This window comes from Patella vulgata, chromosome 2 (assembly GCF_932274485.2).
Source record: "Patella vulgata chromosome 2, xgPatVulg1.2, whole genome shotgun sequence".
Taxonomy (NCBI): domain Eukaryota; kingdom Metazoa; phylum Mollusca; class Gastropoda; family Patellidae; genus Patella; species Patella vulgata.
In genome coordinates this window covers 52,972,919-52,988,451 of record NC_065880.2, presented here as the reverse complement: position 1 = coordinate 52,988,451, position 15,533 = coordinate 52,972,919, and the positions used below count along the sequence as shown (strand labels likewise).

Genomic DNA, 15,533 nt, shown 5'->3' with positions numbered 1-15,533 from the left:
AATATAAAGGACTTTGCCTCGTTTTTTTGTTACTTTATCAACTTGTGTTGATATTTTTTGATATCAAAATAGACTGGTAGGAGATTCTCTATATATTCATAGGTTTTTTTTCAAAAATCGGATAAAAATTGTGACCTCTCAAGGGACCACAGACTAAAAACAAATTTTTTTGTACTATCAAGGGCCATAATTAAGGAAGTTACGATCTGATATGCACGAATATCGAAAGGAACCAAAATCTTTGGGATATAAACATGCATTTCAAGTTTCGTCAAAATCAGATGAAAATTGTGACCTCTAGAGGGTCTACTACCTTGTAAACCAGATATTTACACCATATGCGTACGAGGGGCGGCCATTTTGTCCGGCAGTTTTGGTCCGATTTTAACTAAATTCCATCTCAACCAACATTATGGTGTAACGGTGATATATTCAAACGTTTTTTAAAATCGGATAATAATGGTGACCTCTAGAGGAACCACAAGCTAAAAACGTGATTTTTTGTACAATCGGGGCCATAATTCAGGAAGTTAAGATCCGATATGCGTGAATATCGAACAGAACCAAGATCTATGGGCTATAAACATCCATTTCAAGTTTAATCAAAGCGTAATTTTTCGTATAATCAGGGGCCATAATCCATGAAGTTATGGTCCGATACATGCCAATATGGAAAGGAACCGAGATCTTTGGAAGATAGACCTATATTTTAAATTTCATCAAAATTGTGGACGGACAGATGGACAGACAGGGGCGACGGCATAATACATCCACATGAAAATGTGGGTGTATAAAAACAAATGGAAGTATGTTCTAATTTTAGTTTTCTGTTCATTTAATGTTCAATATATATTTCCTAAAAGTCTTTTTAATGTACGGTATAGATCGACTGATAGAATTCTTTTTACAGCATCAACACTTCCAAGTGAATTTAAAAACTGTAAAAACTGAGCTAGAAATAACAAGTACTACATCCTTATGTACATTTTAATAGAAGATGTATAAAGATAACAATACCTTAAGAATTCCTTCCATTTAAGCCGTGAGAAGAATATCAACATACAACAGATTAAAAGAAAGCGAATGGATGTTGCTGTAGTAGTCATAGGTTAGGCAATGTACACATTGAACATCAGCCAAGAGAAAGAGCACTTAAAATTACACATTGACGACAAACTCCGGATTCACATATGAAAATCCAGAAAATTCGGTTTGATCTAGGTTCATGATAAATAATTTATCAGTGGGGGTCATTTTGGGTGCTTCCGATGTGAATTCACGATCAAAGTTACTGACATCCTTACGGCTTTTCTGAAAATAAAGAAATATAAATGTATTAAATATCTATTATGTATAAAATCAAATTTAAGATTAATTTACTAAAGATAATATACTAAACAAAATAATTATTGCTTGATAATGACTGGAGAAGCCTAGCTGAAACGTCGCTCAGTAATAAGCAGTAATTGTATTCCATTGAATTGTGACCTGTATATTTCGGTACAATTACTAAATGCCGTAGAAACAATTTAAACAAGCCAACAATGAGGATGATGTCCCCCACCGCAATCCAAAAATAAATAGATGACACATATTAATTAATTTAAATTTTTGAAAAGTATTTAGCCATCAAACTGATTAAATATACTAAGTCTAAGCAGAAAATGTTCAGGATCGAACTCAGTCAAGGTTTTGAAGTACCTGGTAGTGAAAATCCTCTGAGTTTCATCACTCTCACCCAATTAGAACTATAGTTATCATGTTCCAAAGTCTCAACCCATCAAATCGCTTATCTCTGTTTAGCCTAGGTGGAAAATGTGCATGATTGAACAATGTCAAGGCATTCACCTAATAAACATCTACACCAAGTTTGAGCATTCTACCTCAATTAGAAGGAGAGTTATTGTATTCCAAAGTCTCGAGCAATCAGATTGAAGTCTCTACATCTAGCTCTTGTTCCAAAGTCCCGACCAATCAGATTGAAGTCTCAACTTAGCCTAAGCAAAAAATGCTCATCATCGAACTTAGTCAAGGTACTGATGTAATGAAACAATACACCAAGTTTCATCATTCTTACTCAATTAGAACCAAAGTTATCTGTTCCAATCAAATTTCTTATCTCTGCCTAGCCTAAGCAGAAGATGCGCATCTTCAGCCTCCATCAAGGCATTCACCTAGTAAACACCTACACCAAGTTTGAACATTCTATTTCAATTAGGAGAGTTATTGTGCCCCAAAAAGTGTGATACAGATGGAGGACGGACAGACATATGTTCATAGTCCTCTGCTTTCTTCGAAAGGTGGGAGACAACAATATCAAGTTGGTTGGAGGGTTTTATCGCAGGCAAAAGCACACTGAATAACAAAATTTAATATTTGTCAATTAAATTTAATAAAATCCAGAACTTTTAACTACTTATTTCTGTTTTTGTTAGCCATTGAATAAAATTAAATCAAGTTACAAACATTGGTAATCTGAGCTGCAAAACCAATAAAATATACATGCTCCGAGAGGTTGTAGGAAGCTAAACTTCTAGTTTAATAGTTTACATGTATGTCTATAATTTACGCCCAACCAGAGAATAAACAACTGATATGCACATGTATCAAACTGCAAAGAAACATGAATTCTGTTGATTCATAGATACATCTGACAAACAACATCCCGGCCAGAAATGAGATATATATAATAAGGCAACCATTACCATATATCAAATATTCAACATTTTTATAATCCAGTTTCCACATGATTAACAAGTCCACAACGAGCTTGATGTCCTCAGCATCAACCCAAAAATAAATAGAAGACACTCATCAAGGCATTGGCATGCACATAAAAGAGCCCTTGACAATTGGAAGTCTTAGTGCCGCTGTCCAAGCAAAATTTCTCTTGTAGAACACTGCATGGTGTATGCACATCTTCATTAGCCCAGTTGGTGCAGAATAGTAGGACGTTAAACCCCATTTCATCTAATTTCTAAAGTTTTGGCCAATTAAATTGCTTATCCTTAGCCTAAGAAGTTTATCATCAATCTCAAACATTTATAAAATAAACATCTACACAGGTGGGACGATTTACCCAATACTGCCCAATGGTACACAATACTAACTTAAACTTAATATTACCAAATACTACCACGGTCTACCTCATTATATATATCTTTATATATAAATTGAGATAATTTGCAAAAACTAGCCAAAAAATGCGATGGACTAAGACTAGTAATTATTTCCCCCTATTTCATGATGGGCGAATGTACCGTAGTGCGAGTTATAAATAGACAATTTTTCCCTAATTTTTTTTCTCCCCTTCCTGCATTTTTTGGTTGACTTTTTGGCCTAGAATTGGAGAAGAGGGATCAAATTTGCAATTTCATAGCAGTTTGGGGTAATACTGATGATATTACAACAGAGAGATAGGGAGGTGTAAAGTGTCTTTCTGCAAAGCAATCGTTGTGTCAAAAGTGAGATTTTAAACCCAATCAACATCAAATCCATGTAGCAAGAAATCAAACAGTCAACCCCAGCCATCTTTCTTATATTTTATAGATCAATACAACAACACAGTTTAAATTTAAAGTTTTTTTTATGAACATATATTTTCATATGTACAAAATTTGTAAAAAAAATCATTTTAGGGAATAGAATGATAACAATAAAATGAGGATAAACATCAATAGACGGTATTAAAATTTGAAAAATTATATAAAGAACAGTTAATGAAAAAACAGAAGAAAATAATAAGTACTCAGTTACCAATTGAGATGTTGGTACGGTATATATACCACAGTTACCGTTATCATGCCTACATTCTATCATTTTAACTCAATTTTTTGGCAAAACTCAGAGATCAATAAGTAATTAAGTAAAAATTCTTAAAATATATACAAAAGAAACATCTTTGGAAAGACTGAGAAGGGTGGACTGACATGTTTAAAAAAGATTTCATTCCTAAATTAAAATTTTAACAGTGATTTAATTTAATTAACACAGGTCAAGAATTAAGAGATTAGATTTAGATTATGTGACTATCTGGGGATGGATTATATTAGTATAAAGTGTCTGACTATTTCCCTAGTCTTTTTGATGATCAGAACGATAAGGCCCTGAAATATCTTACATGTTTGAAAGCTGTATCAATGCAAACAACACATCACCAATCTTCTAGCAACCTATTTATTTAAAGTTGTCTATAAAATAATAGATTGAACCGTCATCAATATTTTTTCATCGATAGGTGGCATTGTTTTGTCGTAAAAAAAGATCTTCTGGAATACCTCTTTGAGAACATTAATAATAAAGGTGTTTAGAAGGAAATACTTGTAAAAACAGTCAATAAACTCTGAACCATCGAACATTTGGAAAACTGACAAGGAACAGTGTCTTATCATTCCGACTCTTCCCTAATAGCAAGCTCTCTAATATATTCTCCAAAAAAGGCTATACAAGGAGTCAGACAATTCATACTGCCATTATATAGAAACTAGTCAGTACTGAGACTTATTATAGTGTCAACCCATTACAGAATTACAACAACATTGTTTTACAAGTGTCAAGTCCACCCTAAAGACAAATTCATAAATTCATTTAAAATAGAATAGTAATTGTGGGAAAATATTAACCGGGCAAGTTAAATTTCAAAATGTGTAACAATAGTTTAACACAAAATCCTACACAGCAACAAAAACCACATTCCATCATTCCAAAACACACCATTGGCAAACATTGTATAAAATACATTTATACATGAAATTGAAGACACTACCTCTCACTGATAAAGCAGTTACTATTACTTTGGACATTTGTTTCTGTTTATAATTATCAATTTAGCTGTCAACACAATTCATTTTAGCACTATCTATCAAGGGCGTGGATGTGACTTAACTTTTGGGGGGGACGGAGGAACCCTGGAATCTGGAACATTTCATTACCAAACGAAATAAATAATTACGAACAGGTTACTGTGCCAGTGTTATTTCGATGAAGGCTGTAACTAGGGGTAATATGATGACTATATGGAAAAATATTGACTACCTACATCAAAGCTGCATAAATATTAATTGTTCATGAAGTTGAATGAATCGTCTAAAGACGTTCGTTCTACGATCAGGACTGTTCTCTTTGAATATCTTGCCGACATGAAGGGGGTCATTATGCACTGCACACGAAATCAAGTGGCTCAGTCGGTTTTGCGTCATGGAGTTGAGCAGCCGAGTTTTGATACGGCACAGAGTGCTGAAGGATCGCTCGGCTGAGCAGGAACTAGCAGGGTTCAGCAGTGTGAGATGAGAAGAGCTCCGACAGAAGGGAACATCTGCCTCACTTCAGGTGACATAATGAGGAACGCTTTGTGCACAAGTGAAATAGATTTGGCCAAAAACTGGAGCTTGAAGAATGGCAATTCTTGTTCCAAGTCCCGATTCAGCTCCAGATACGTAGAAACAAGCTCACCGTTGCGTGGATATAAACCTGAAAATCTTTCCTGGCGATCAAAATCAGGGGGGGGGGGACAGAGACCTATTCGTCCCCCTCCTTCCGATTCTAAGGGGGGGGGGGGGAACGCCCCCCCCACACCTAAATCCACGCCCATGCTATCTATGATTAATATTAACTTTATTAAATCTGTTAAAATGTTACAATTTTTCAATCTTATACTGTAGCGAACAACACACATTCCAATTCCAAAATGGTTATCATAATAAATTGAGCAAAAGATGAATCAAAAAATGAAAGACTTAGGTTGATTATTTCTTCATTCAAAATTTTTAAGTAGCAAGCACAAGCATTCATACCACACAAACATAGAAATGTTATCTCTAGAGACACACATCTCATGGTAATTTGGATTAAGGCACTCTTATATCCCAAACAATGATGATAATATAAATATATTTTACTGGAACATACATTTTCTTACGTATTTGTTTAATTTTTATTTCATAATCTTAAGATAGGTTTCCAGGCAACGAAACATACGCCCACAGCAACTAAATTGTCCGGGCAGTCAACAAGGGTTGTCGCATATTTTTACTTTTTTCGTAATGAAACATTTATAATTATATATACACTAAAATCTGATTAAGAGCAACAACTCACGAAGTAATTATCAGAAAACTATTAGAATTTGTTTGGTTTTTATAAAGTTCTGCCCCATGCTAACGTTTTTTATGCGAAGCTTTTAATATCATGGATTTAACTGTTCAAGTCATAAAAATTCATTGAAAATCAATATACTTGTTCGTCTCAAGATCTTAAACTTTGTGTATCAATCTGAAGTCAATCGGATGATAACTTTAGCCTTTAGAGAGTCACAAAATTTTGCAAAGTAATCAAGGGCCATAATTTTGGCAGTAATTATCGGAAATCATTGAAAATCAATAGGAATCTTTGTCTCATGACCTCAAACACTGTGTATAAATTTATACTCAAATCGGATATTAACTTTAGAATCTAGAGCATCCACAAGATTTTTCAAAGTGTTCAAGGGCCATAACTCTGGCAGTAATTATCGGAAATCGCTGAAAATCAATAGGCTTCTTCGTCTCATGACCTTAAACACTGTGTATAAATTGAAAGTCAATCGGATATTAACTTTGGCCTCTAGAGCGTCCACAAGATTTTTCAAAGTGATCAAGGGCCATAACTCTAGCAGCAAATATTGGAAATTGCTGAAAATCAATAGGCTTCTTCGTCTCATGACCTCAAACACTGTGTATAAATTTTAGGTCAATTGGATATTAACTTTTGCCTCTAGATCAAGTGATCAAGGGCCACAACTCTGGCAGTAATTATTGGAAATCGCTGAAAATCAATAGGCTTCTTCGCCTCAAGACCTTAAACACTGTGTATAAATTTTAGGTCAATTGGATATTAACTTTAGCCTCTAGAGCGTCCACAATATTTTTTGAAGTGACCAAGGGCCATAACTCTGGCAGTAATTATCGGAAATCGCTGAAAATCAATAGGCTTCTTCGTCTCATGACCTTAAGCACTGTGTATAAATTTAAAGTCAATTGAATATTAACTTTGGCCTTTAGAGCGTCCACAAGATTTTTTGAAGTGATCAAGGGCCATAACTCTGGCAGTAATTATCGGAAATCGTTGAAAATCAATAGGCTTCTTCGTCTCATGACCTCAAACACTGTGTTTAAATTTAAAGTCAATCGAATATTAACTTTTGTTTCTAGAGCATCCACAAGATTTTTTGAAGTGATCGAGGGCCATAACTCTGGCAGTAATAATCAGAAATCGCTGAAAACCAATAGGCTTCATCATCTTATGACCTTAAACACTGTGTATAAATTTAATGTCAATCGGATGTTAACTTTATCCTCTAGAGCATCCACAAGATTTTTTGAAGTGATCAAGGGCCACAACTCTGGCAGTAATTATCGGAAATCGCTGAAAATCAATGGACTTCTTCGTCTCATGACCTTAAACACTGTGTATAAATCTAAAGTCAATCGGATATTAACTTTGGCCTTTAGAGCGTCCGCAAGATTTTTTGAAGTGATCAAGGGCCATAACTCTGGCAGTAATTATCGGAAATCATTGAAAATCCATAGGCTTCTTCGTCTCATGACCTCAAACAATGTGTATAAATTTTAGGTCAATTGGATATTAACTTTAGCCTCTAGAGCGTCCACAAGATTTTTCAAAGTGATCAAGGGCCATAAATCTGGCAGTAATTATTGGAAATCGCTGAAAATCAATAGGCTTCTTCGCCTCAACCCCTTAAACACTGTGTATAAATTTTAGGTCAATTGGATATTAACTTTAGCCTTTAGAGCGTCCACAAGATTTTTTGAAGTGATCAAGGGCCATAACTCTGGGAGTAATTATCGGAAATCGCTGAAAATCAATAGGCTTCTTCGTCTCATGACCTTAAACACTGTGTATAAATTTAAAGTCAATCGGATATTAACTTTGGCCTGTAGAGCGTCCACAAGATTTTTTGAAGTGATCAAGGGCCATAACTCTGGCAGTAATTATCGGAAATCGTTGAAAATCAATAGGATTCTTCGTCTCATGACTTCAAACACTGTGTATAAATTTTAGGTCAATTGGATATTAACTTTAGCCTCTAGAGCGTCCACAAGATTTTTCAAAGTGATCAAGGGCCATAACTCTGGCAGTAATTATTGGAAATCGCTGAAAATCAATAGGCTTCTTCGCCTCAAGACCTTAAACACTGTGTATATATTTAAAGTCAATCAGATATTAACTTTAGCCTCTAGAGCGTCCACAAGCAATTGTGGACGCCGGACCGCCGGACGGAGGCGACGACAATATACGACCACATTTCAATGTGGGCGGATATAAAAATATATTTAAAAATGCTATTAAATCATAGCCTAGACACATTTGAACAAAACAGATTTCTACCATTAGAGTATAATAATCAAATGAAAGCATGTCTTGAATAATGTCAACAATTGCAATTCTATTTTCTGTCAGATTTAGTCTCAACAATACCAATATATATTTAAGTATTGTTGTTACTTTCAATGTCTAAAACAATCCAAGTATGCCTGAGCCTCCTTTGCAGATAAACTTGAAATGCAAACTTTCATGAAGCCCATTTCAGATGAGATAAATTTCAAATTTTACTTCACACGATGTTATCCATAGAACTGTGTTGGGTTATGGCACTTATATTCAAATATTGGTCGGTTTAAAATTTACAAAAAACATTTTTAAATTAGTAAATTTGTAAAAACACAGATCTTATAATACATGTATTATAAGGTCCATTGTAAAAAGAACGCGAGTCAATAAAATCTAAAACCTTTTATAGAAAGATATATTCTGACAACATTCTCTCATTCTTCAGATAGTAGTATTATGTCCTAATCGTGAACCATGACTAGGATCTGCAATGTACATCTAACTAGGAGTCACGGTAATTAACAGTCCTATACATTTCATTTTCACAAAAAAACTGTGTTGTATACAGACAACCATAGTTTGGAGATACTCCAATATGATGTCATCTATGTGATACTGTCTAGTTAAATTACCCAACATTGTTGGTTTTATTGCACACTATCTTATTTTCAAATTTTAAAATGTAAAATAAACCATTAATGAAAACTAGGCTGTGATTGGTTGAAAATATCAAACTAATCCTAATTTGGCAGAATAGTATTACATGTCCTTAAGTACCCTGACATGGGAGGATACACAATCATTTGTGTGTGAACTAGGTATTTAAATACTCTTCTACTGTCTGCTGAGCCATCTACTTTATAGTTTATAAATCAGAGATTTTGATTTTCTCCAAAACTGAGCAATAAACTATTCTTTTGGGAGTAAATGAAAATCTCTTATTTATAAATTAGATGGCTCAGACCTAGATATCACCACTCACTGACATAGTCAAAACTGTCAACAAAAGTGTCTTGTAAAGGAGTTATTTCTGGGAATCAAATGATGCATTCAATTTGTTCAGAAAACAAAATAATAGGAAAATTAATAAGGCAACAAACAAGAGGAATATCAAAATTAGAATTAAATAAAAACACATAATAGAAAAGAATCCAAGCATTCATATTGAACACAAACAAGCAACAATCACATAATAATCTGGTAGATAACAAACATAAAGAGAAAGATGCCAAATTTTGTTCTCAAAGTAAATATTGTTAATTTCATAATGCAAAGCACATTATTTTTTATTATCACAATTCAATTTAAACTTATTTGGCACTTTTCTATTAAAAACAGAATGATAACATACACATCTTTGGAGTTTTAGTTCAATAATGTTAGAAAATTAGCAATAATAATTGTTAAATTTTTAGCAATTTTGCCCACATGAAAATGAGATTAAAATGTGTGATGAATGAAAAATGATTACCAATACATTCATGTACTGTTAGCAGTAACCTAACATTTAGTCAATGTATCTGAATGTATATATTATCATGTTTTCAGTTAATTTCAATACAATACTTAAAATATCTGCTATAGATAGTATTATGAAACTCTTTTAATTAAAAATAAACCTGATGCATAAAATATCTAAACATTGTTTTTATTTTTACTAATGATTCACATGCTAACTCAAATTTTAAGTTGAAAACATTTTAACAGCCATTAGAAGGAAATATAATACACATATTAGCCTTGCTGGGATAATCAGATTCTATACAATACTCTTTTTATAATTCAGATAATGCATCAAATGGGAAATAAAAAGTTGAAGCCCACTTAGGTCAGTATTTTAATTATGGCAGACTTTTTAGGAAGTTGTTTCTGTTTTAAATTTGTGTTATGTTTTATTATCAGTATTTCAGTTATAAATTTCTACATTGACTATATAATATGTTGAACCGTTATATAAATACTTTGGATAAACATGCATTACGCTAGAGCTAAATCTGTCTATTGCAGGTCTTCCTTTAGGCCTGAAATGTTATCTGAATTATTAATTAGACATTAATTAACTTATCCAAACCACAAATCAACTCTCAATGCCCTCATTAGCCTGTGATATTTAGTGGAAATGAATAATTTTAGTGATGGATAATTAAACGTAAAAATGGATAATCAAGACTTTGTTTATTATTGTACCAACGTTAGTAATGACGATCAATGCTAGCCTAAAATTGAATCGCTCATATCTTGGTTCAGAGTGCAACAATCTGACTGAAATTTTCAGCACATTCTGTTTTCATTACCTATTTTTTAACTATTAGAGCGCGAACTGTCAACTCTTTATCTAATCTTACCTTATGCCCCTTTAATATTAACATATCTTAATTTTTGCCTTTCTTTACAGTTGTAATACCCTTTAGTACTAATCTAAATCTGAAAACTGGACAGAGTGATTCTGTTTTAAATTTTCACTAATAATTTAATAATACTTCAATAAAATAACCATTATAATATTACATTATATTAAAAATAAATTACTGTGTTTTATCATCTACCACGAACAGTATAAGCATTAAATCATTAATTTATAGCTTGTGGAAACAATAATGCTTTTTTTAGCATAATACACTGATTATAAATAATGCTGATAAAATACAGATATATTACGTACTAATATAATTTATATATAAAAATGGTATGTATAGATATATAAGTAAGTATATAGTGAGATATTGTGGTTAAGATGATGATATACAACATTTATGGAAGAATATAAAACAGAACATATTTTTAAAAAAGGAACAAACAACAGAAATGTTAACAGCATAGAGAAAATTAACTCAAGTGATGATCAATAAAATAAGGATTAACATAGGTAAAGTTCCTGAATGCATCATCATCAATATTCATGATGACCAGACTGTCGATAGGCGTCATTTTCAACGGGGCTCGTGTAAAATACTTGTCAAAATTCTCAGCTTTCCGCGAGTCATGCTGGAGAAAGAAAAGACAATAACCATAAAAAATTAAATCTTTAAAAAAATATATATATATGTATATAACAAAAAACTATCCTGACTAAACAATCATGGATTAAATTAACATTTCTCGCACGTTTGCCATAGAGTTAATTTCGAAAATTTTCAGTTGTTTTTTGTTATTTCTTCCAAAATAACAAAAAAACTATAATGATAACATCTGTTTCAAAGTAATTTAAATACATATCAAAATTAAATTGTGGTGGTTATTTACAAATATATTGCAAGACAATTTCGAAAGCGTATAATGTTAAGTATAAAAGCATGATTGCATTTCTTGACAAATAAATTGAAAAAGGTTAGAAATAAAAATTAATTTATGTGTACCAAATAAACCAGTATTGAAATGATAAAAGGAATAAGAAGCAGATATTGTGTGTTCAAGCAAAAGTATACATATATTAAAGCTTATATAAATGACAAATATAAACAGAAATAGAAACTACATAGATATACGTATAAGACAGTACTTTTTATATACAAGAGGGAAGGAACATTAAAAGATCTTCATAGGAAAAACTACCGGTATGTTTAAGTAATTATTCAAATGCATGTAATTCTATTTTTTATTTGCCTTTTATATTAAAGTTTATTAAAAGGATTGTGTACAAGACTACAAGTTTCAACTGTGAGGAATAAAGTAGTTTATAAACCAGGAATGTGTACAAGTTTCGACTGTGAGGAATAGGAGTAGTTTAAACCAGGAATGTGTTCAAGTTTTAACTGTCAGGAATAAAGTAGTTTATAAAACAGTAATGTGTACAAGTTTCAAATATTAGGAATAAAGTAGTTTATGGAACCAAACACATCTCAACTTGATGATCATAATATACCGTATTTTACAGGGTATAAGTCAAATTTTCATATTTAACTGTTTTTCCGACCTCTATCCATAGATAAGCTGAAGCGGGTACAAGACAAATGTTTTTTTAATTCGTTAGTAATCTTTCAGTGAGTTACGCGAGTGTTATATCCTAGTCTAATACTGTGTCGATGTACGTAAAATTGGCCCATAATATTAATTAATGTCAAATAATTAGTTGCTATATGTAGGAATAACTTGAGTATTATTCCAAGTTGTGTTCTTGGTTCATTTAAACCATTTTTTCTTTTATTTCAAGATCTCCAATATATACAAGACAACACACTTTTCCTCTTTGCACGTGACTGACGAAAATATTACAGTTACACAATGTTATAGAAAGTGTCTATTGATTGGACAATAAAGAAATAATTACGGGCTTACAAAGTAGAATTATTATGATTGGTTAATTTAGCTGAAAACCAAAGTAGAATTCTCGCGAGAAAATATGAGAGATAGAAACATGTTTAATTACAGCAGAAAGGTTCTATTTTAATGATATTTTCTAGCCTTTATGATTATTACTTGAATGTCAGGCTGGATAAGCCCACATTTTGCAAGAGATGGATAGAGAACAAGCTTAACAAAAAGCGATTTTTCTTAACAACAAGGGTCATAATCCAGGAAGGTACGATCAGATATGCGCGAATATCGACAGAAACCAAGATCTTTGGGTTATAAACATGCATTTCAAGTTTTATTAAAATCGGATCAAAATTGTAACCTCTAGAGGGTCCCCAACCTTGATATACCATGTTTTTAAACTGTTTGCGAATGAGGGGCGGCCATTTTGTCTGGTAGTTTTGGTCCGATTTTCACGAAATTCAAACCCAAGCATTGAAATTCGAACTCAACCATCATTAAGGTGCAACTGTGATATATTCAAACAGTTTTTTTTAAACTATTTGCGTAGGGGGGGGAGGGGGCATTTTTTCTGGCATTTTTCGTCCGATTTTCACGTAATTTGAACTCAACCTACATTACGGTGTCGTCCGATTTTCAAGAAATTTGAACTCAACCAACATTACTGTGTAACGGTGATATATTCGAATGTTTTTGTAAATCAGATAATAATTGTGACCTCTAGAGGGACCACAAGCTAAAAACAGGATTTTTCGTACAATCAGAGGCCATAATTCAGGAAGTTACAGTCCGATATGCGCGAATATCGAAAGGAACCGAGATCTTTAGGTTATAAAACTACATTTCAAGTTTCAACAAAATTGGATAAAAATTGTGACCTCTATAGGGTCCACAAGCTAAAAACATGATTTTTCGTACAAACAGGGGCCATAATCCATGAAGTTTCGATCCGATACATGCCAATATTGAAGGCAGCCGAGATCTTTTGGAGATAAACCTATATTTCAAGTTTCGTCAAAATCGGATAAGAATTGTGACCTGTAGAGTGTCCACAAACAAATTGTGGACATACGGACAGGGGCGACGGCATAATACGTCCACATGAAAATGTGGGCGTATAATGATAAAACTATACACTAAGTTTCACCGCTATCACTCAATTAGAAGAATCAAAGTTGTCAAGCTCCAAACTCTCGACCATTCAAATTTCTTATCGCTTTGCTTACCCTGAGTTGGAAATGCTCTCATAATTGAACTTAGTCAAGGTATTGATGTGATGAAACTATAGCCCAATTTTCATCACTTAATTCGAACCAAAGTTATCGTGTCCCAAAGCATCAACCAGTCAAATTGCTTATCTCAGCTTACCCTAAGCAGAAAATGCTCATCTTTGAACTCCATCAAGGCATTTACCCAATCAACACCTACGCCAAGTTTGAACATTCTACCTCAATTCGAAGTAGAGTTATTGTGTTCCAAAGTCTCGACCAATCAAATAGCGCAACGCTTTGCTTACCCTGAGCAGAAAATGTTTGAGTTTAGTCAAGGCATTGATGTAATGAAACTATACACCAAATTTCATTACTCTCACTTAATTAGAACTAAAGTTATTGTGTCCCAAAGCATCAACCAATCAAATTGAATATCTCTGCTTACCCTAAGCAGAAAATGCTCATCTTCGAACTCCATCAAGGCATTGACCTAATTAACACCTACACCAAGAAATGTTATTGTGTCCCAAAAAGTGTGACAGACAAGCAGGCGGATGGACAGACGGACAGACTGACAGACCCATTTTAATACACTGAAAAGTAGTAATAGTGTTATGTACGTTTAGGGTATAGATATTGACCGATTTTGGTAAATTTGTATGAATATCAGTAAAATTCTAATTAACACAACAAATCTAATACGAAGAGGCTAAAATCTGTATACAGTGTGTTAATTAACAGGGGTGAGAAATTGACTGAAAGGTGAATTAATTATCGCTAGGGGTGAAAATCTCTGCGACAGTGTGTTTTCTGTACTAGGTGCATTAATTAACGAATAGGTTAAAAACGACTGACACGGTGTGTATTCTTTGTTTGGTGAGTTTTCTCGAAAGCGTGTTATAACTGCAGCAAAGGTATTTTATCAAGGATTAGCAGGCTTAATCTGACGCGTAGGTGTTAAATCCAATTTACCGTATGATTTCTTGTTCGACCGTGTGTTTTATGCAGATCGGTCTTTGTTTAGTGTAGGTCTTTATACATGGATTACGGGGGACAATAATATAATAAGGATGAGACTGAATCCACTGTACCCGTGGTTTATCAGTGCTGTGGAGTATAATAATAAAGCTATATCATGCAATCGTAAAAGATGGGAATATTAAGTTATATGTTTAAATTTAGCTGTTCTTATAAAACCCATATTTTGGTATTGTGCATGCAAAGACAAGCTTGTAACACAAAGTGTGATGGAATCAGAGAATACCAGAAGATGTTTGACGATCAGCTCCACATCTATTGTTATTTAGTGATAGAATTCTGTTTCCTTGGATAGCCCTATTTACGACCCAGGTAAGAAATACATTTATAAAATATAACGGCGACGAAACTTAAAGGTTAGCATTAAATGCGAGATTTTTTTTACATAATTGTGCTTTCAAAACAGATTAGGGCATCTGATATCAATAGAGATTAGAATATATTGGATAATCAAATGGAGGTTTGTTAGGATATTATTGGTACCACAATAATGTTAACAAATGAAACCCACAAAAAGACAAGAAATATAAATAACTGCAGCCAGACAATGGTACGCAGTATTCATCAACAAATGAAATACGCATAGATTAAAGAAGGCACATATGTAACTACAGCACGTATAAATCCATGCATAAAGACCTA

At 33.1% G+C, this 15,533-nt stretch overlaps 1 protein-coding gene across 2 annotated transcripts in view; it reads right to left on the bottom strand.

Annotated features, from left to right (window-relative positions):
• Nucleotides 1-309: 309 nt before the first annotated feature.
• LOC126811705 (calcium-dependent protein kinase C) overlaps nt 310-15,533 on the bottom strand; it is a 193,509-nt gene continuing 178,285 nt past the window's right edge. Inside the window, exon 16 of one of the 2 annotated variants that reach the window (XM_050537565.2) lies at nt 310-1,311. In XM_050537565.2, the coding sequence (XP_050393522.1) occupies nt 1,159-1,311 (153 nt within the window). In that variant the 3' untranslated portion in view covers nt 310-1,158. Of the gene's footprint in view, nt 1,312-3,567; nt 11,374-15,533 lie in introns of those variants that run through there. The other variant, XM_050537564.2, reaches the window with a different exon arrangement.